The sequence below is a fragment of the Notamacropus eugenii genome, chromosome 1, assembly GCF_028372415.1.
Source record: "Notamacropus eugenii isolate mMacEug1 chromosome 1, mMacEug1.pri_v2, whole genome shotgun sequence".
Taxonomy (NCBI): Eukaryota; Metazoa; Chordata; class Mammalia; order Diprotodontia; family Macropodidae; genus Notamacropus; species Notamacropus eugenii.
This window is the reverse complement of record NC_092872.1, coordinates 276,346,778-276,367,970: the sequence shown is the minus strand read 5'-3', so window position 1 is coordinate 276,367,970 and position 21,193 is coordinate 276,346,778. Positions and strand designations below refer to the sequence as shown.

General features: G+C 35.2%; 1 protein-coding gene across 2 annotated transcripts in view; it reads right to left on the bottom strand.

Annotated features, from left to right (window-relative positions):
* PCDH15 (protocadherin related 15) overlaps positions 1-21,193 on the bottom strand; it is a 2,324,555-nt gene that overhangs the window by 97,922 nt on the left and 2,205,440 nt on the right. For both annotated transcript variants that reach the window (XM_072628920.1, XM_072628919.1), the window contains one exon: positions 11,890-12,017. In XM_072628920.1, coding sequence (XP_072485021.1) covers positions 11,890-12,017 — 128 coding nt within the window. The remainder of the gene's footprint in view (positions 1-11,889; positions 12,018-21,193) is intronic.

Below are 21,193 nucleotides of genomic sequence, written 5' to 3'. Positions count from 1 at the left end.
TAATAATAAAGACAGCAATAACAACAATAAAATAATAACTAGCATTAATATGGTTTATTTGAGTACTTTCATATTTGCAAAGATCATTACAAATATTAATTGATTTAATCCACACAACAATCCTGAGATGTAGGTGTTACTATGAAATTAAGATCAAAGAAATAAGGATATTTAGCCTGGAGAAGATTAGACAGTATGGATATGATTGCTATCTTTAAAGGACTGTATTTAAAGGACTGTCACTGGGGCCAAAAAACAGGATGATAGGTATTTAGACCAAGAAGGTAAAATTAGGATAAATGAATGAAAATTACAGAAAGTGTAACTGGGGTTGGTGGAAAGAAAAAATTTCCAAATGCCTAGCATTATTGGTAAATGAAATAGAATGCTTCAGTAGGTAGCTGATTTCATTCTCCTAGAGAATGGATGACTTGGTTGGGGATGTGGTAGTTGGGGGTTCCTTGGGCGCTACAGGTTAGACTAAATGGATGCCCAGGACCTTTCCTACACTGTATTTGGTTACTTTTAAATGTTAAAACACTTATTTTAGTTCACCTGCTTTGATTCTATCCCTTGCTTGTTCTTTAATATTTAGATGACACTCAACTTGGCTTTAGTTTTGTCCTTTGTAATCATGTTAATTTCCTCTTCCTATTTGACCATCCCTTGACCCCCTACTTTTGCCTGAATGATAACTTTTACTTATTTTTTTCACTATTTTGTATAATATGTTGCACATAATAAGCATTTATCCAATGTTTATTGAAATTAGTTTAATTTAATCAACGAATCAACAAACATCAATTAGATGCTTTATATCTGTTTAGCACTATCCTAGGCACTGGGATAACTGCTCCTCCTTTCCAGGAGCTTATGTTCAATCTGGGTATGCACATGTCATACAACCATGCACAACATATATAAATATAGATCCCTCATTTTTGAGGGGCAGATATTAAGAGTTGGATGGATCAGGAATGACTTCATTTAGGCAATGACTGAGTTGAGTCTTGAGGAAAACAACAGGCTCTAAGAGGTAGGAATATATTCTGTTATAGCTGGATGAGGGATATGGGATTTCTGGTATGATGAACAGGAAGACCACTATAGGTGTAACGATAGAGAATGTGAGGGGAAGGATATGTAATAAGTTGGGGAAGGTAGATTGGGGCTTGACCATAAAGAACTTGATTTACTAGAACATTTTGTAGTTGATCATAGAACCAATGGGGAGCCACTGGACTTTATGGAGTAGGGGAGGATGGATTGGAAGGGGAGAAACTTGAGATAAGAAGAGACTTTTGTCATAGTCCAGATAAAGAAATGATGAAGGAAGGATTAGCATAGTGTGGCAGCCAGATGAGCAGGAAAAGGGGGCAGGGGAGGCATAATGCCACAGACTTAGAGAAGACAAGATTTGTTGACTGACTGCATATGTGGATGAATAAGAGTATGAAGCTGAAGATAACTTCAGATTTTTAGTCTGGGTGACAGGGAAGAGGGTGATGACCATGACAGATAAAAGGGGCAAAGACAAAAATAGTCAGGTTTTCACTTGAGTATGAGATTCTTATGACAAAATTGATTTCAAAATGTCCAGTAAACATTTGGGATCTGTGCATCATATGAATTGAGATAGTAATTAAACCAGTAAAGTATAATAAAGGCATAAAGTGAGACAGCAATATGATAGAGGACAGAGCATAGAAAAGAGATAATATCTCCTGGTTGGTGTGGGATTGGTTGGAAATACAGTCTCTATTAATTCTTCAAATTCCTTCCACTAATGTTGATAGTTATTATCCATGTTGCAGATTCAGACAAATTGCAAAGGAGAGCAACCAGCATCAAGTGAAAGCAATTAGTGATTTCAAATGGAAAAAAGAGTTCATTTATAAAGCTAAGAGTATGATGAATGAAATTTATGGAGAATTTCATTTATTCTCTTTGCATCTTGCCAGAATTATAGAACTCCTACGTCAAGTCTACAAAACAGAATTAAGTGATGACTTGAGTAATGAACTGGATAATTCAGACAAAATTGAGTTTTGTTTCCCTGAATTATCAGGCTAACCAATTTGTAGAGTTGCCTCAGTTTCGAAAGTATTCAGAAATTATTAAAAGTATCTAGTGTCATTATTACTGGCAATGGATAATTTGGGAATACGAAGGGGGATATGTCCTTTGAAACATAATACAGGACAAACTTATGGCCATCTCTATTGTGCAATATATTAAACTTTCTACAGGATAATGCATGTCTAGCCTAAAAGATAATAATCCCTTGAATTGTTAAACATTTAATCATCTGAGAGACATGCAGACACTGCATGGCTTTAGGTCCCAATGGAGTTCAAGCATACTTTGAAATACACATCCTACCAATGAGCCCAGGAAAAGAAAACAAAAATCATTTTTACAGTCTACATATAAACTACCTTTTCTTCATTTTTCATTTCCATGCATAGATATTATTCTCTATTCTAGATTCTATTTTATTCAAATCTCTATTCCAGAAATTCCCAGTTATGAGAATCAATTACTTTTCATTTAATTTTGACAAAAGGGTTTTTTTTTTTTAATTTTTCCAAGCCCTTCCACATCTTGAGTAAAACAAAGATCTAAAAACTATCTCTCTTAAAAATATTTTTGGATGGAATGCTGGAAGATTCTCTTTTTGAGGAGAATGTTATTGAGGTCAACAGAGGGGAAGTTTTATTGAGTTTGTTGGGGAAGAAAGGGTGTACTGTGGTGGAAAATAGAAATTGGCTTAAATTTTATTGGTTAAATGGCAAAGAATTCCAATGTGCCACAAGTTGGTTCATTGTTTTTTGAAAATGGCTTTTTTGCTGTGTACTCTACCTACAGCCAGGTTAAGATGACATTGAGAAAAGAACTCCTCTTTTTCAATGTATTAGAAAGAAAAATACCACGCCAAAATAGATGTCAGAATGACAGAAACTCAGAGCTTGAAGAAACATTGGAGGCCATATGATCTAATATCTATTTGTAGAATCATTCTCATATAATAAATTCCCAAGAAATCATTCAGCCTTTACATAAGACCTTCAATAAACCAATCTTACTTTTACAAAACTGTAATTGTTATGCAGTATTTCATGACATCAAGGTCATGAAATCTGCCTTTTTGATTTTGCCTTTTTGAAATTTGTGATGGTTGTTTGGGTTTGGTCCTCTAATAGAATGTAATTGAACATGGCATCAGATGAAGTGTGCCTCTGCTTGTAATACTACAGAGGATAGTAATCAATATCCAGAGGAGGAAAATTCCATTCCCATTACACTACATTGACATGGTGGACTCTAGATATTGCCTATAAGCTGAACTTTTTCTTAACTCACCCTACACACTCATCTCCAACTAGATCTGAAGTTAATATGTAGAATATTTTGGATTCCCAGTTTTCCCCCAAATGTTCCAGAGCACCAACTTGCCGGCCATTTGGTACCTGAGACCGTATTCAAATGAACTAGAGACTCTGAAAATATGTCATGTTCAATATACAAATTCACATTCAATATACAAATACACAAATGCACATCCGATATACAAATGTGGATAGACATGTTCATTTTAGTCCTTTATCATATCTACAAATGAAGGATTTCAATGGCACATCATTTATGAAGTATGTGTAGGAGACACAATATTTAGAAATCACCTAGCCACTGGCAACATGAATAAGTGAATGAAAAAATACTTATCAAGTCCTTACTATGTGACAAGCATTACTGACACAAATAAAATGCCAAAGACAACCCCTGCCCTCAAAGTACTTATATTTCAATGAGAAAATATCACACAAGGGGAAGTGGGGCTTATATTTTTCTGTTCATGTCATAGATTACAAACAAGGTGGCTGAAAGATGGTTTCAGGCTTCTCACAGCATTTTCTTCCATTTTAAGTGAGCACTAATTTTGAGGAAGTTCTTTCCCCCTTCCCTTCAGCCTCAATAGTTTAATATCTTTGTCACTCCCACCTACTGCCCCTGGTTCTGACTCTTAGGGTCAAGTAGAATCAGTCTACACCCTCCTCCAGTTGACAACCCTCAAAACACTCGAAGAGAGCTGTCATAACCCTGTGAAGTCTCTTCTTTGCCAGGCTGAGCATTCCTTTTCCTCCAAGTACTCTGTCAATTGGAAATTATTAATGGATCGTCATAGGGCATGCAACTAAGCCCCTTCCCTTTCCTAGTTGTCCTTCTCTGGAAACTTTCCAGCTTAGCAATGAACTTCCTAAGATGTGCTGCCCGTAATTAACCTTGGAATTCCTTTCCTTCAGTCTCTTTAATTTATAGATGACAAAAGTTCAGCCATTAAGTGATTCTATCAAACCACGTAACTATTTAGTCATGGTGCCTAGTGCATAGACTGCTTAGCTAGAAGTCAGGAAAATGTGAGTTTGAATTTGGTTTGTGACACTTACTAAGCTGTGTGACCTTGGCAAGTCACTTCTGTTTGCTTCATTTTACCCATTTATAAAATGGGGAAATTAGATACATCCCAGGGTTATTATGAGGATCAAATGAGAAAATGTTTGTAAAGCACTTAGCATAGATCTTGGCCCACGGTAAATGTGATATACCACATATGCGTATGTGTGTGTATACACACATGCATGTATACACACATATATACATGTACATGTGTATGTGTATATATGCATGCATATATATGGATCTGTATACACACATTTATAAGTGTATATGTATGTGTATGTGCATACTTACATATGTGTACATATGTTGGTGGTAGTGGTGAAGATGCAGGACTGAAATGCAGGTATAATCTGCATTCTCCTCTTTTCCCCACCTACTCACGTACACAGTAAATAGAAGGAATCATTGAAGAATAATGTTTTGAATGTTGGACACTGACTCCAGCCTCACTGCTTAATTAATTTCTTCTTCCTTTCTAAGTTTTCTTGGGTTTGGGGTGTACTTCTTCCTGACCCCTGCCTCTTCAAGATTCCACCTCGAGCTTTCTTCAGGTTTAGCTCAAACATTGCCTTCTGTAAGAAGCTCTTACTTGACTTCTACCCCACTGCTGGACCCTCTGCTTACCCTTGTAATTTGGTATTTACTTTGTCGATATTTTACATATACACATTCATGTACTTGTTTTCTCCCATTGGTGATGAAACTCAGGCTACTTGAGAGCACAGACTGCTCTGATGTTGGCTTTGATATAGCCCAGCAGCCTTGCATAGAGCTTAGAACGTAATACGTGACCAATATGCTCTTTGACTTAACTTGGAATCTGGTCTCAGACATTTCCTAGCTATATGACCCTTGGCAACTCGTCTCACTTCCCTAAGATTGTTTTCTTACATGTCAATGGGGATAATCTTATCACCTTCAGAGAGCTGTACCAAATGAGATTATGAAAAGAAGCTTTGTAAGCTATCTAATTAGATCAGGTGTATTATTATTATTAAACTAGCAATTTACCAATCTTAATGATTCATGATAAAAAATTGGGAAAAGTTCCAAAAAAAAAAAAAGGAATTCAAGGCAGTGCCAGAATAAAAGCATCAGGCACTTTTGCAGGATCCTTAATGCCTGAGATTGGGGCCAAGAGATGTCAGTCCTCACCATCTTGATTCCCCAAAGATAGCAGAGAACAGGAGCAATTATCTTATTAGGACCTGGCAACTGCCTACATTTTGCACTTAATTAAACTAATGAATGAACCATATGATATTTTTAGCACAAGCAGTGGCAATGATTTGGAGAAAATGAATTAAATAAATTAGAAAATGTGTTTCCTAAATTGATCTTCCTTGGACTCCTTACAGACTACATACCATCAATCAGCTGGGATCCTGGAGTGGCTGCAACTTTCATCCTCTGCTTTGGAAAACCAATCATAGTACAGTTAGTGGCCTCCTCACTTTTCAGAGGGCTCACCAGTTTCCTTTTAATTTCTATGAAGCTATGGAAAGCCATTGATTCCATCTACTTGTATGGAGATTCACACATATATCTACCTACATATGTATAGGTAATACATTACATATAGAAATGGATATGTATGTGGGTTATAGACGTGCTTATATTCTCATTCTTTTAAGGAAAATCATGTATACATGTGTGTTCACAGACGTAAAAATATATGTTCCACATATTAATATGCAAATGCATATGTATTGCATATGTAAATTTTGTGTGTACATATATATACACGTGTGTCCCTGCATAAATATACATATATTTAGATATTTATAAGAATCTCTATTTCTATGTGTTAATGTATGCATATAATATATTCATATATCAATGTATGTACATATGTATCTGTCATCTATGTCTATCTATCTATCTAATTATCTCTCTATCTATCAGTACATAATTTTCTCAGCGTAAGAAGCATAACAGGTACCCTCAACCTAAGTTGGACATGTTGGCTTTGGGCTGAGTATGGTGGGAAGATATGGCCCCATGGAAAGAGCAATGATTCAAGGCAAGTGGTTTGAGGATGCTGCTGGAGACATACAGATGGTGGTGAAGATGGAATGTGAGGTCATTGCATTTAACACTACAAGTGCTATTAACCTCCCTCCCATTCCCCCAGTTCAGGCCCTCTCTCCTTACTATTGTTAAAGCTTTGTAGCACATCTTTGAATTTACTTCTGATATATCAATGGACTGCATGACTAGCAATCTAAAGGAGCAGTTTCACTGTATTAAAGGAGCATCTTGACTGAAATGTTTAGATATGTATATGTATATACCCTAATATGTATACATACACATATGTATATACACATATACATACAAATACACACATATATCCACATATGTGGCATGGATTGACCAATAACACGATCACTTAAGGCAATCAGTTGCTGTGATCTGTCGTTATTTCTTAGCTTTGTTGTTCTGCTTTTTCTGAACAGATTGCTTTGAATTCAACCTCAAAAATTCAACGTGAGCTAATTCAATGTCTTCTTCCCCTTTATAGCCTATAAAATAGGCTTGAAGGATGGCAGCCTTACGCTCAAGCCCTTCTCATGGCACATCCTGGCTGTGGTAGCCTGGGTAACCTCTCAGTGTGACAGGAAGAGTCTCAGACTGTCAAGTACATAGCTGACCTACACTGAGAGAGGGCATGTCATCACCTATTACTGGAAGTTACCTAGATCAATTAAACCACAAATCTGAACAACTGCATTAACAACAATAAAAGAAACCCAAAACAAAGCATTTTGAAATTTTCTATGCTTATTTAGTTTTCCTGCCTGCCTTTGCAAAAGCAATTCTCCATCTGGATACACCTTCTCTCCACCTCTGCCCTTTAGAATCCCTAGCTTTACTTGATGAACAGCTCAGGTTTCACCCTTTATACTTGACTTCTTGTAATACCCCCTGTCTATGAGCCTAGTTTCAGTGCTTATGTCATCTTGAAATTATTTTGTGTTGTTTTAAAATTTCAGTGTCTTTTCTTCTATGTTTACATATAAGATTTGCATGTCCATACATAGATTTTTATACCTACATAGATTTTATATCTGGAAGGGTCATAGAGATCATCAAATAAGGAAACTGGGGCATGTAAAGTTAAGTGATTTGGTAAAGGTCACATAGTAATTGTCTGAACCTGATTTTGAACCCAGTTCTTTGTGACTTTTAAGTTCAGCATGTTCAACATGGTGTGCCCTATGAGCAAAACAGAATTGTAGATTCAAGGAAATATGAGATACACTAATTTAGAGACATCTCTACTCCAAATGTTCATATAGACAATTTGTGCCTGATCTGTGATAGAGCCTTCTAAACTGAAGTTGTTCTGATGGGCCACAGTCACAGTATCTTGGCCCCAATAGTGATGTCATTTTGGTCCTCTTAGAGAAAGAAGGTCAACAATCAACCAAGCAGCCTTGGTTGACACATAATAGCTTAGTGCTTGACACATAGTAGAAATAATAAATTCTAGTTGACTGATATCCAATTTTGTAAAAACAAGGCTAAAAGAAAATAGATGTGTCTTATGAACATGTCTACACTTGTATTATCATAGTGCGGTAGAAAGAGCTTGGAGCTTGGCATCACTAAACACAAGATCAAATCCTAGCTCTACCATTTATTACCCATATGATCTCAGGCAAGTTACTTAACACATATGTGGGCTTCTCTTATCTCTTTCAGAGTGATCCTATTTATCTGAAGTTTTATAAATCAAATTAATAATTGGATTTTTACCCATTGTACACACTGAATATCTTTCATTTCTTCAGTCATAAATTTAAGGAAAACAAAAATCACAAAATAAAAATAGTATAAGATGTTTCTTAGCTAGTTCCACTGTGAATTTTAACTTTTAATCTACATTAATATTCTTAAAATATCATAATGATATTGAATCCATATGGCATTTCTTACAAATACCTCAAGTTTGACTTGTGTGTTACACACATTATGATGGTATTAATTATTCTTATCTGTTGAAAATTATGAGTGTTTTTCAATCAGGTTTAAGTATATTTTAGTAATGAAAAATAAATGGAAAAAGAGTGTATTGGTTGAAAATTTGTTTGATGGTTGGAAAACAGATTAAGAGAGTTAGGGATTAACAAAAGGTAGTATGGTGAAGAAGGTTGAGTTGACTTGCAAAATTTCTTTGTTGTTCCTGTCAAATTCATCTTTTATTGGACAAAATAAGTCACCAAACCAGTGAGAAAGAGGAAATTTGTAGGATGAAGAGGAAAAAATGGACCTTAGAGATCATGTACAACTGCCTAATTTTTGCATTCAGTGAAACTGATATCCAGAGGTGTGACATAACTTGGTCAAAATTACATGAAGAGCCAGAATTTGAACACAGGCTTTCTGATTTTGATTGCATTGTTTTTTCCCCATTACATTACTATTCCATGCTCTTTTCTTGTGGACATTTTACTGATAAAATTGGGTATGGGGCAGAATCAGAGGGGTAGGCTTTTGCTGCAATAATGTCTTTTGGGGGTATGATACATTTAGAACAACCCCATAGTTAACTGGCTAATTGAAAGTAAAGCTATGATTCTTAACCTGTCTTTGTTTCAGTGTTAGCTATTATGGGCTTCATGTTCAGAAACGGAATAAATGCACTGGACCAATAGTACCGTTTATAAGTGGCTTGTTAACAGGATATTAAATTACAGATTAAATTTTACCTTAACACTCTGAGAAGTTAGATAGTACTTAATCTGAAAAGCAGTTAGAAATACCTCAACCATGCTTTACCTCACTCATGCTTGAACTCATTCTCTGGATTACTCATCGTCATCTGCCAGTGTGGGTACCCTTTCCTCCATATTTCTAGTTCGGCTCTAGGTGTTGTACTCACTCTTTAAAATGTAATTTTCTTAAAGGCAGGGATCTGTGTGCTTGTATTTGTATTCTAAGCACTTTGCAAAGCACCTAGCACATAGTAAACATGTTGTCTTCCTGTCCTCCTTCGTTCCTTCATTCCTTTCTTCCTTTCTCCCTAGGAATTCTATATCATAACAAATTGTGCTCTGCCATCTTAAATAAAATGTTTGTATGTGTGTATGCACACATATACACATATCACAGTGGAATAATTAATTATCTATACTTGTCAATGATTTGAATCTGAGGATATAGTCCATTATAGAAAATAATCTTCAGAAGCTTATTTCTCCCTTCTCATATTTTCATCAAGGATATCATTGTTCAGTACATGGACCCTTCTCATGAGGATTTATAGATACAAGAAAGTAGGCATAATGACGGATGCCTGTTAATATAATCTTGATTGCTTTTTCTGCAATAATATTCCATATGATCTTTTTAATTTTAAAAATTTTTTCTTCTTAAAATTGAATTCTGCATGTTTTAAAAATTCTTCAGCCTTCAACACAGAATCCCTTCCTCTTCATACTTCCAAAGAACTAGTTATATTCCATGATAAAATGTAAGCTTCTTGAGGGTAGGAGCTATCTCATTTTTTTACTTTGTATCCCCAGTGCTTAGCACAGATTTTGGCATACAGTGTATATTTAATAAATGCCTATTGACTATTAATTTAGTATAAGTAGTTGACTTTGTTCAACCACTCTCCCTGACTTCATTTTCTTGCATTATTTCTATTTCCTCATCCAGCACACAGGTTTTTGAAGTGAATGGCATAGATGTTCCATTCTGATGGACATAGATGGAGAATCTTTTCCACTTTACTTCTCATTGATGTCTTCCAAATTCATTTATAAAAGTTCTCCCAATGATAAAAGTTACTCATCTCATATATCAAACTTTCCTTCCATCTCTTTTCTCTTTCTCCTATTTTTAATTGTTTTGTTAGGCAAAACTACCCCGATTCTTCCACCACTCTCCTTTGTGAGGTCCTACATGAGATTACATATTAAATAAACATTACCCTTGACTGTCATATCTTTCCTCTTAGCAAAGAGATTAAGTGTTTGTTGAGTGAGGAAATATCAGCCTTTGTTTGGTTTCCATTATGGTAACTTTTACACTAGTTAAATTTCTCTAAAAAAGACCAGGAAAGCCCATGCTAATGGGTTAGATTCTAACTCATGCCTTTATTTTTAATCATTTCTTATATGTCACACTCAACTATTTATTTAAGTCCTAATGAACATAGAGCTTTCTCTTACTCTTTTGTCCAAATTGTTGTAACCTTAAATTGCTAATTATTATTAGAGTAGACTATTTTATGTCTTCTTCTAATTTAGCAATCTGGTGAAACCTAGATATCCCCTCTCAGAATCATGTTCTTAAATGCATAAAATTAAAAAAAAGAATAGTGTTTAAAGATTAAATCAAATATTGAAATGGTTACCAAAATATATTTAAAAAGAAAAAAGAAACAAATTCACAGACTCACTCATTTACATCTATCTATAGAACCCAGGTTAAAAACCACTGCTATATTTTCACTCTGGTTCAGATTCTGACTGCCCATCTCACCATCACAAATCTATCTCTTTCTCTTCTAACTTTTCTTTTTTTTTTGTAAGGTGGGAAAGGATATGATATTGTCTTCAAATACTGAAAAGAAGGGTCAGACTTGTTCTTAGTCACAGTGTACAGACTGAAGTAAAATGGGCAGATATTGTAAAGAAAGGAATTTAAGATACATTTATAGAAAATGTTCCTTCCTATTAATTGAAGCTGTTTGAAAGTGGAATTGGCTATCTCAAGGATGATGGGCATCCCATTGTTGGAAATTCTTGTCAGATGTAATAAGGGATTTTTGTACAGATATGGCATGTACTAGATGACCTCTTGGGTCTTTTCCAGCTTTGAGATTTTGTGATCCTTTTCCCTCTCTTCAGTTTTTTAAAGGTCTTTCTCAATGGTTGTAACTTTCCTATTATAAAAATAAAGAATCCTATCTTATGGAGATTTTGATGTTTGTTCCCCTGACCAACATAGTTTTTAAAGGACCGTTCTACTCCAAGGATATTAACAATAGAGCTGAGAATCAGATGAGTTATCTTAAAATTACCCCCCCCCCAAAAAAAAACCATGAATTTGAATGTTCTCACCCTGCCCAGAAACAACAGGCATGTAAGCATATTTGATCTGTCTCTCATGGTCAATGAGAAGTTTCATACAATATATTTCTTGGTACCTACTTTTAATGAAAATTAATGTTACTTGAGCATATCATAAACTAATTTCTTGTTCCTATTTTATGGATATGAAAATTGAAACAATGAGAACTCCCTGATGATTAAGGTTCCATAATAAGTACTCAGACAAGAAACAGGTCCAGAAACATTTGAGAGCTAGGGTATGGCTGAATGAATACAGTCTTGGTGATATTCTAACATTGAAGTCCTTGGCCACCTGACATCGTTCACTATATATTTGTTGTCTTAGTCTGTAACCTCATACCTTCACTCTGAGTACAGAAGAAAACATCAATGCTTCTTCAGACACTCCACCGATGTATAACTTTTTCTGAAAGACCGGAGCATGATCATTCTCATCCTGAACTTCAATGTACACTTTGGCTGAGTTGCCTGGGAGGGAAAAAGGAATAAGTTTCTGTTGTATACCCAAATGAACAACCTTGAAAATTCTTATAGGCTCTAAAAGGGGGTCCCATTTGCATAGAGGAAAGCATGGTTACTAAGGACATTTATTACTATTTTTTTTAAATAAAGAAAACAGCTTAGTGATGGGGTTATTTATCTTAGATAATACTTAATTATCCCAAAGTCTATAGATAGGCTACTCCCAATACTGACCACCATTTGGGCAAAACTGACCAGCAGTAATGTATTTTCCAAGATACCACTGTATAAATTCTAGTGGCACTTTATCTGCCACTTTATCTACCAAAGTTTTCCATTTCTATAGACCTATTTAGTCTACAGATCTATTTCTTTTCAAGGTTATTGACCAAAATCTATGTCCACTTACATGAAGAATATTTATAGGCCTGACTCTATGAATGACAGTATCTTTATCCATATCCATAGCTATAGCAAATCTGTATGTCTATACAAAGATGTTGTCTATAACTACATTTCTTATATTTTTGTCTATATTTCTCCATATTGAAATTGTCAGACTTTTTGGAAGACCTAGGTTCATGTTCTGCCTCTGACATATCTTGGCCATATGGCCCTGGGCAAGTCACTTAGCCTCTTATAGCCTCACTCAAATATATACACATCTGTGTATATATGTATGTATATATGCATAAATGTATGTATATATATATATATATATATGTATATATATATATATATATACACATATACACACAGAACTCCTGATGAAGTAACTAATTCTAATCTTTAGGTTCTCTGTAACTTATAGTCACAAAGAGTTGTTGGTTGGGGAGGGTCTTTAGAATCCAAATAACTTTTTTCAGGGTAAAACAGACATTTTGGGTAAGAGGCAGAATCTGACCCCAGATTTCTATGCCCTCTCAGGCTGGCTCTCTCTAACACACACTATTGTCTCCCATATAGATACTGGGATATACCTAGGCTCAGGGTCCACATGAATTGTGCAGGGTCCACAGTCTGTCTATATGTTTCTGTAATGCAATTTGAACCCAAGTCTTCTATCCCTCATGCTACACCAACTTCTCAGAAGCATCACTTGAGGAATGGCTAAACTTATTGCAATACAGGAATGCTATAGGAAGAAAACATGACACTTACCACCTAATATGGTCAGTTACCCTGGTAGTTTCAATTTATGTCAATTTAATTTAACAAGCTATTATTAATTCCCTAGTGTGCTTTGATGAATAGCGTAGAAAGATCTATTGTGTGTTTTGATAAATAATGTATAAAGAACTGCTGGCCTGGGACACATACTGGTTGTATGATTCTGAGAAAGCTCTTCAACTCTCAAGCTATTTTTAAGTTCCAGGCAACTGTCTAAGACTTTAAATCCCAAAACAACTGTGGATTTACATTCATAATGGGGATTGTCTCATCTAGAATTTGTTCTATAAATGAAATCATATTGGAGGTAAAAAAAGTGTTTTGTAAGGCCTCTGGTATACACAGACAAAACCAAAATCATTTCTACTGACAAAAATGGAATTGAACAGCATTCTTCAACTACTTACACATTTGGCAATTCTCCTGTGGATCAATACCTTCCACATTTTAGAGTAGGGATGAGATTGGTCTAGAAGAGTTCACTCTTCCAATAGCAGTTCATGCCACTATAGAAATGTTCTCCAAATGGGTCATTTTAGGTAGGCATAATAGATATTAGCAGGAGTACTTTGATTCAGAGATGTCATAAGGACTTAACAGAGAGAGACGGCTGTTTGTGAATTAATAGAGTCAACTCCTCTCATTCCATGATATCATTTAAAGGCAGAAATTACAAGGGCAGGTGTGGTCACCCTTGGGATGTGGCTTTGTACCTTAGAAAGGAAATAAGTAAATGGAAGCATATGATCTCATTTGACCATCTTTTACCATTTGCTTCACAATGCCTCATTTTCTTTTACTTCATCCCTTCTTTTTAAATAACACCGCAACAAATTGGGGGCAACTAGGTGGCACAGTGTATAGAGTGCTGGGCTAAAGAGAGGAAGACTCATCTTCTTGAGGTCAAATCTGGCCTCAGATACTGACTAGCCATGGGAATCTTGGCAAATCACTTAGCTCTATTTGCCTCAGTTTCCTCATCTGTAAAATGAGCTGGACAAGGAAATGGCAAACCACTTCAGTATCTCTGCCAAAAAAACACTAAATGAAATCACCAACCATCAGACATGACTGAAAACGACTGAACAACGGTAACACCAACAAATTTCCTGACAACTGGTAGATTTAGTTGTGCCTTCTAGGCAACACAGGCAGTTTCCATTCTAATCACCCTCCAGAGTTCCTTTGTTTTTAATTAACATTTGTTTTTGCTCACAAAATGTTTGATCTCAAAGGTATCCTGGAGATTATTTAGTCCAATCCAGCACTTTGTACATAAAGGAACTAAGGCTTAGCTAGGGGAAGAGATTTGCCTAAAGTCAAATCTTTGATGGTAGTGGCCAAGCTGGGCTTCAAATACAGGCCTTTTAGATATCAAATTCACCTTTCTCCCATTATGTACCACTAGACCTCAAAGGCAGATACTGTCTTAACCAAGCAATGTATGGGAAATAGAGATAGCTACATTTTAGATATTCCATTTATATATTCATATAAAAATTGAACTTTTGTCTTTATTTGAAAGCACACCTGTATCCCCATTAGATGCCACCAAAATAAATGCATATATACATATATATTCCATTTTAATTGCTAATAGATTGTACATTGAAATGTAGATATATTTATATATAACTAATTTTTCTAAAATTCTATAAGTAATTAAATATTTCAAAAATAAATATTACCTCATAATAAGGCAGTATATTTCTTGAGAGTGATTAAAGCGTACTTTTTAAAACACTGTCCATCATACAACCTGATTTCCCTACAACCTATCACTGCTTTATCCACAAGCAGCATGGTATACTACAGAGACTGATGCATTTCATTGGGATCCAATCCAGGCTCTTTTTAAAAATTTCATGTTAGACCTTGGACAAATAGCATAAATTCTTTTCTCCATTTCCTCTTCTTTAAAATGAGATGATAGAATCAGGATTTTCTTTTTGTTGTAATTTTATCTTCTGTTGTCTTTTAAAATGATAATATTGAAAAAAGCCAGATAACGGATAAAGGAAAGATATTAATGTGGGCTATCATCATTTCTCAGGGAAGTTTAACCAATGAAAAGCAGTTGTCACAATGAGGCTAAAAGAACTTAGAAATCAACTGAGCCAGAAAACACTCAATTTCCTTCTAATATGACAGATATGGCAACTAAAATTGTCTCTATTTAAGCCTGTGTTAGAGAAAAAGTTTGCAGATGATGTTAAACAGTAACAATTCAATAAGAGAGGAAAAGCTGGAGACTCAAAAAATGAGGATGCAGAAAGCTTGGAGGGATTATAAAGCTGTACCATATTATCCCAAGAAGACATAAACATTAAACTAGCTGAAGGAAACAGTTAAAGAAATTGATTTATCAACACTTCTATAACAAACTATTTTCATTATTGATTACAGTGGAGGTATATTATTTAGAATCTTATCTCAAGTTCTGATTTTCTTATATATGAAGAAGCAGAAATGACCCTAAATAAAGCAAAAATGGAATTAGTGTCTGAGTCAGACCAAGTACACAGAATGAATCTGTTTTGGGGGTGATGTAACTTAGAAAAAAAGGACAGTAGGACATTGCACTATGTGGAAAAAAGTGTTTGGAAAATACCAGTACTGAAAAAGAATGTTAAGAGGCCATCAAGTACTACCATCTTATATGGCGGGTCACCTACAAAATCTTTTTAAAGAATAATCTATCCATTGGTCCAGGGCATCCCTGAAGAAAATATAACAAAGGAGCAAGTAGATTTTCATAAAAAACTTGAACATTAGGCCACACTGTGATATAATTGGTCAAAAGTTGTAGAAAAGACAAAATTCCATTATCTTTATATTTTGTTGGTTATTTTTGTCTCAGGAGAACAAAAAAAAGTAGTCTTAAAGTTTATTTCAAATAGTTATCTACCATGTAAGATCATACAAAGTTCTTTGGTAATTGCTACTAAAAATAGGGAAAGACAAGGAACTGTTTGATGGTTATTCATGAAACATGTTCCCCACTGGGCTTTTGCATATCCAGAATGCCCATGGGAGATAGTTCCTGTGGATGATGAAGCCCTCTATGAGTTTGTATTTATAGACAATACTGTGTTTATTTCATTAAGCTCCAGAATACTATAATGCCTCTTCAATTCAATCCACAATCGCTCAAAAGAACTCTGACTACAAAAGAAGAACCAAATAGAAGAAGAATATTCAAATATGAATAAACTTTTTGCTTTGATAGTCTGTTCAGTTAGTCTATCAAAATGGGCCTATCTTTCCTCTGTCTGTCTGTCTATCTATCTATCTATCTATCTGTCTGTCTGTCTGTCTGTCTGTCTGTCTGTCTGTCTGTCCGTCTGTCCGTCCATCCACCCGTCCATCTGTCTATGTATCTACGTATCTGTCTATCTGTCTATCTATCCTATCTACCTCTCTTTATCTTTCTACCAATTTATCTTAGACAAAGGAAGAGAATAAACATTTATACAGTACCTATCATTGGTCCTCTTCAAGAGTGGAGGGAGAAAATGAGTAACAATAGCAAGAATCAGGCACTGTGCTAAGTACTTTACAAATATCTTATTTGTTCCTCACAACATCCGTGTGAGGTAAGTTTGGTTATTATCCTCATTTTACAGTTGGAGAAACTGAGGCAAACAGAGGTTCAGTCTTGCCCAGATTCACACAGCTGGTGAGTGTCCAAGGCTAGATTTGATCTAGGTCTGGTTGACTCTAGGTGTAGATGCCCCTAGACAAACTTAATCGATGGCCATTGAACTATTGCTGGGATTGTAGGAGGCAGAGTCAGAGAAACTGGTTGGATTGGGTTCAGAGGACTGAATACTGTGCTCAATGATCCAAAACTACTGCATGAAACAAAAATGACTTGTATTTCTTTCTAAATACTAGTACTCTTCCAATGATCCTATTTGGAAGTGAATAAGGGTACTCCAAGTTCATTTAAGAATAGAAACTGAATGATATAAAGGCAACAGAGAGACATATAGCAGGAATGAAAGTTGTGTAGTGTATGACCAATGGTGATTTGTACAATCAATGGTATAAGAGATTATTCAGGAGGGAGATAATTGGAAAAGGAAGTGGGCGAGTCACATGACAGAAAACCTCTGGTGTGTTAGAAGGATTCTCTATTGATATTTATCAAACAGAGTATTTTCACAAGACAAGTTGTGGCTGGATTATTCTGCACAATGGAGACAGTACCTCTATTGATTAAGCTCATGGATTCATCTGAGTGTTGAATCATCAGAAACTATATTAATTTAAATAAATATAAATTACATTGATGCCAAATTTTGAGGTTGACAATGTGCTTTGTCCAAAGTGATAGGCAATGCAAACCAGATTATTCTCCCTTTACTGGTGAGGAAATGGAGGTTTAGTGACTTGTTCATGGTTATTTAGCTAATAAATTCCAGGACTAGGATTGGACTGTGGGCTCCAGACTCTCAAATAAGCATTTTTTTCCATTGTATTATATGACATCTCAAATAACCACATTAGAAGAAAAGGTAGCAGAACCCTACTACTTCCTCAGTGCATAGCTTTGTTACATAAATCATCTTTTAACTGAGTGATGAGAAAATTTTTTTAAAAGTTGCTGTGAAAGTTCTGAATGGCTAACTGAACCAAGGTAAAATAATGCATAGCATCAGTCAGAGGTTCAGAGTTTGAAGCTTAAAGACATCTTGGAAACCATTGAGTCCAACCTCATCATTTAAAAAAAACAAAAACAACTTTTATTTTCTCTTCATCTAAACTTGGCAAATATGAGTTTCTCCATAAACAAAGAATATAAAAGGATAATTTCACTTGAAAACACAAATCTTTATTATGTATATCTCATCCTTTAAAAGTAACAAAATAAATTCAACAAAGAAGTTTCAAAATTGCCCTGTTTCTATCTGCTTTTGAATCTCATTGTGTTTTCTTCTGTGCATTTAACAAAACACTACAATGATCCTTCGCTTTTTTATCTTGGTATCCCTATTGCTAATATTCCCGCCCCCCCTCCCAGATTCCTCTCTAATTAAAAAAAGAAAATATCCTTTTACCAAATAATCATAGTTAAGCAAAACAAATGTCTACATTGGCTATGTCCAAAAATATATACTTCAATCAGTGGCTTGTATCCTCCCCCTCTCTGTCAGGTGGCACATTCTTCTGATGCATTCTACTCATTTATTCTTGGCAATCATGCTTGATCATTAAAGTGACCAGAGTGTTTCTGTCTTTCAAATTTATCTTTCTTTATGAATGAACCTCTTGAGTGGAAGTCTTATATTGGCCCTTAAAATGGCACTAATAGGTGTTCTAGAATCATCTTGAACTGGCTTAGGAGAGTCAACTATTCAGTTTTCAATGTGAGCATCCACACCTCAAAAATGAGAGAATATTACAAATCAGGGTTGGTTTATTATTTTGTTCATTGTCTAGACTTAAGAAAGAGATGGAGAAAATGCTAACAATGTAGATTAAACTTAAAAGTGTGTAATGTGTATATGTTGTGTGTAAATATGTTTTTTGGGGAAGAGATTCAGGTGTTAACTGTGTCCTAGAATACTCCTCATCCTATATTCTAATCCCTTGGTGGATAATCAAGCTAATTTTTAAAACTTTGCAACCTAGTTAGTGAAAATGTTAAGATCTATAGTATGTGCATGAATACTTACAGATTTTAAAGTTCTTTTGACATCTTTTGTTTTTATATCATCTTTGTTTCCCAACATAACCCTTCTCTGTCCCTCTCTTGGAGGCTTAGCATAATTATTAAAAAGAGGAAAAAAACAACTGGATTTAGCCAAACTGGTGTATGCGTATGTGTGTGTGAGCCTAATTTTCACTGTTCATAGGATGCATCACACATCTCTTCTCAAAGGATCTGGGTGAAGCTTTGGACCCCAAATCAGGGAACCTAAGTTCAAGTGATGACACTGTCATTAGTTTCCTGTATAATTTCCAACAAGTAGCTTAAGCCCTCTGCCTCTCAAGTGATCAACTGATCTCTAAGCTGATGTGCTTCTCTGAGCTGATCACTAAGTTTATGTCCAGTTTTGGCTCCAAAATTCTATTTGCTCTACTCTAGCCACTGATGACTGTCAAGCTGAAAATGATTCAGGATTTAACTCTTCAGGCTGATGAAATTCTCAATCATTTAGTTGTGTAATAGTTCATCAATCCAGCATTATCTAACTCCTAGTATTTACCACTTCAAAGCCATTCCAGATATCTGAGCTGTTCATCAAATTCCCATTAGCAAACTCCAAAATGGCTCATCAATTTAACAGCATCTAACAAGAGAACTTACATTAATGCAATGTCATCTAATATTAGAGCTGTACATTAATTCCCCGGCAGGTACCTCGAGTCTGGTTCACTCAAAGTCACCTATATCTATAGCTGTTTATCATTCCCATGTCATTGAACTTTGCAATGGCCTAGTAAATCAATGTCATAAGAGTTGATAGGAATTTAACAAGATAGGGCTAAAAGAATTCAAATCACTCTAACTTAAACTACATTTAGATGCATCACTTACAATGGATAAAACAAACAAAAGAAAACAAAAGAAAACCCACATTATTTTAGGTGCTGAATGTTGGTCATTAGAAACAATGGGATAGGTAATCATGAAAAATCTTAGAAGTGAAGGTGGTGATATTTCCTAATGCTGCCTGCAGAGTCAGTTACTCAGAAGAGATTACAGTACTGGACTGCACTTACATATAAACATACAATGATGTTACTGTCTGTTCCACAAGAACATTTATTTTCAAAGAGCCTCCTTATTCTACAAAACAAGAGGATTCACTGTTTTTGATAGAGGATTGAATGTTTTTTCCTTTCCTGTTCTATCTCTAGTCCCCATAGTCAGAAGTTCCCTGTTATGAACTAAGAAAGCCGTCAGTACACCCCTTGGGGCACATTTGTCTTGGGTATTTGGCACAAGTTTTTCTTGGTTATTAAAATGTAAGTTCTATGAAGGTAGGGCTATGTCTCAAATCACCTCCTTAATGCCTACTTTTACATCTTGTATAGAGTAAAACATTCAGCTATGTGGCAGAGTTAAAAGGGATACTTGAGTCTGGAGTCAGAGCACCAGGTCTGCAACTTATTTCCTTCCCTAGCCATGTGATCTGGGGCAAGCCACAACCTTTCTACACATTAGATTTCTTATCTATAAAATAAGGGGCTGAACTAGATCGCTTCTAAAGTCAATCCCTTCTACGACTAAGTCTATGAGCTCTATTATATGTTTGTTGAAGCAATTAAATGGATGACATAGAAACTAAAGAGTTTTCAAATAATTCTTGCTAACATTGAGGAAATGTGCTAAGTGGATAGTGTCTGAGAGGTCCATAGGGTCAGGGAAACTTTTGTTATGCTCTAAGATTCATTTTCCTTAGATGCACGATGAAAGATTAGACTAGATGTCCTTTAAGTTCCCCTGCAGTTCTAAATCATTGATCTTATACTATAACTGAAGATAGCAAAGTCACTCACCCCTTAGTGTCCTAATTACTTCTCTAGGGCTATGCTATAGAAGAGCTATTGGTCAGTCTGGATTAAAGCAATTCCCTATGCTGATGTATATCATCTAAATCTCTTTATTCATATCAATAAACACTTGTTAGATACCTACTACATGCTAGGCATGGTGCTAAGCACTGATATATTCATATTCATAACAGTACTTATACCTAAATGCTCATGTATATACCAACACTACATGCACAAGTGTTTACATTTACTTACAACTACTCCTTATATCTGTGTACACACCTCTATCAACATATTTATCTCTACTTCTATATTTATCTATATCCAAACCGAAGTTGATACATATATCCATATAATACAAATATATGGAACTTATACATATGTATATAACTTATATGTCTATATTTATTTATATTTATACACCTATCATTTTACCATATTGTCTACCCTGTCATGTATTCATCGGCTATCTATCTATCCACCTGTCTATCAATCTCGCTAGC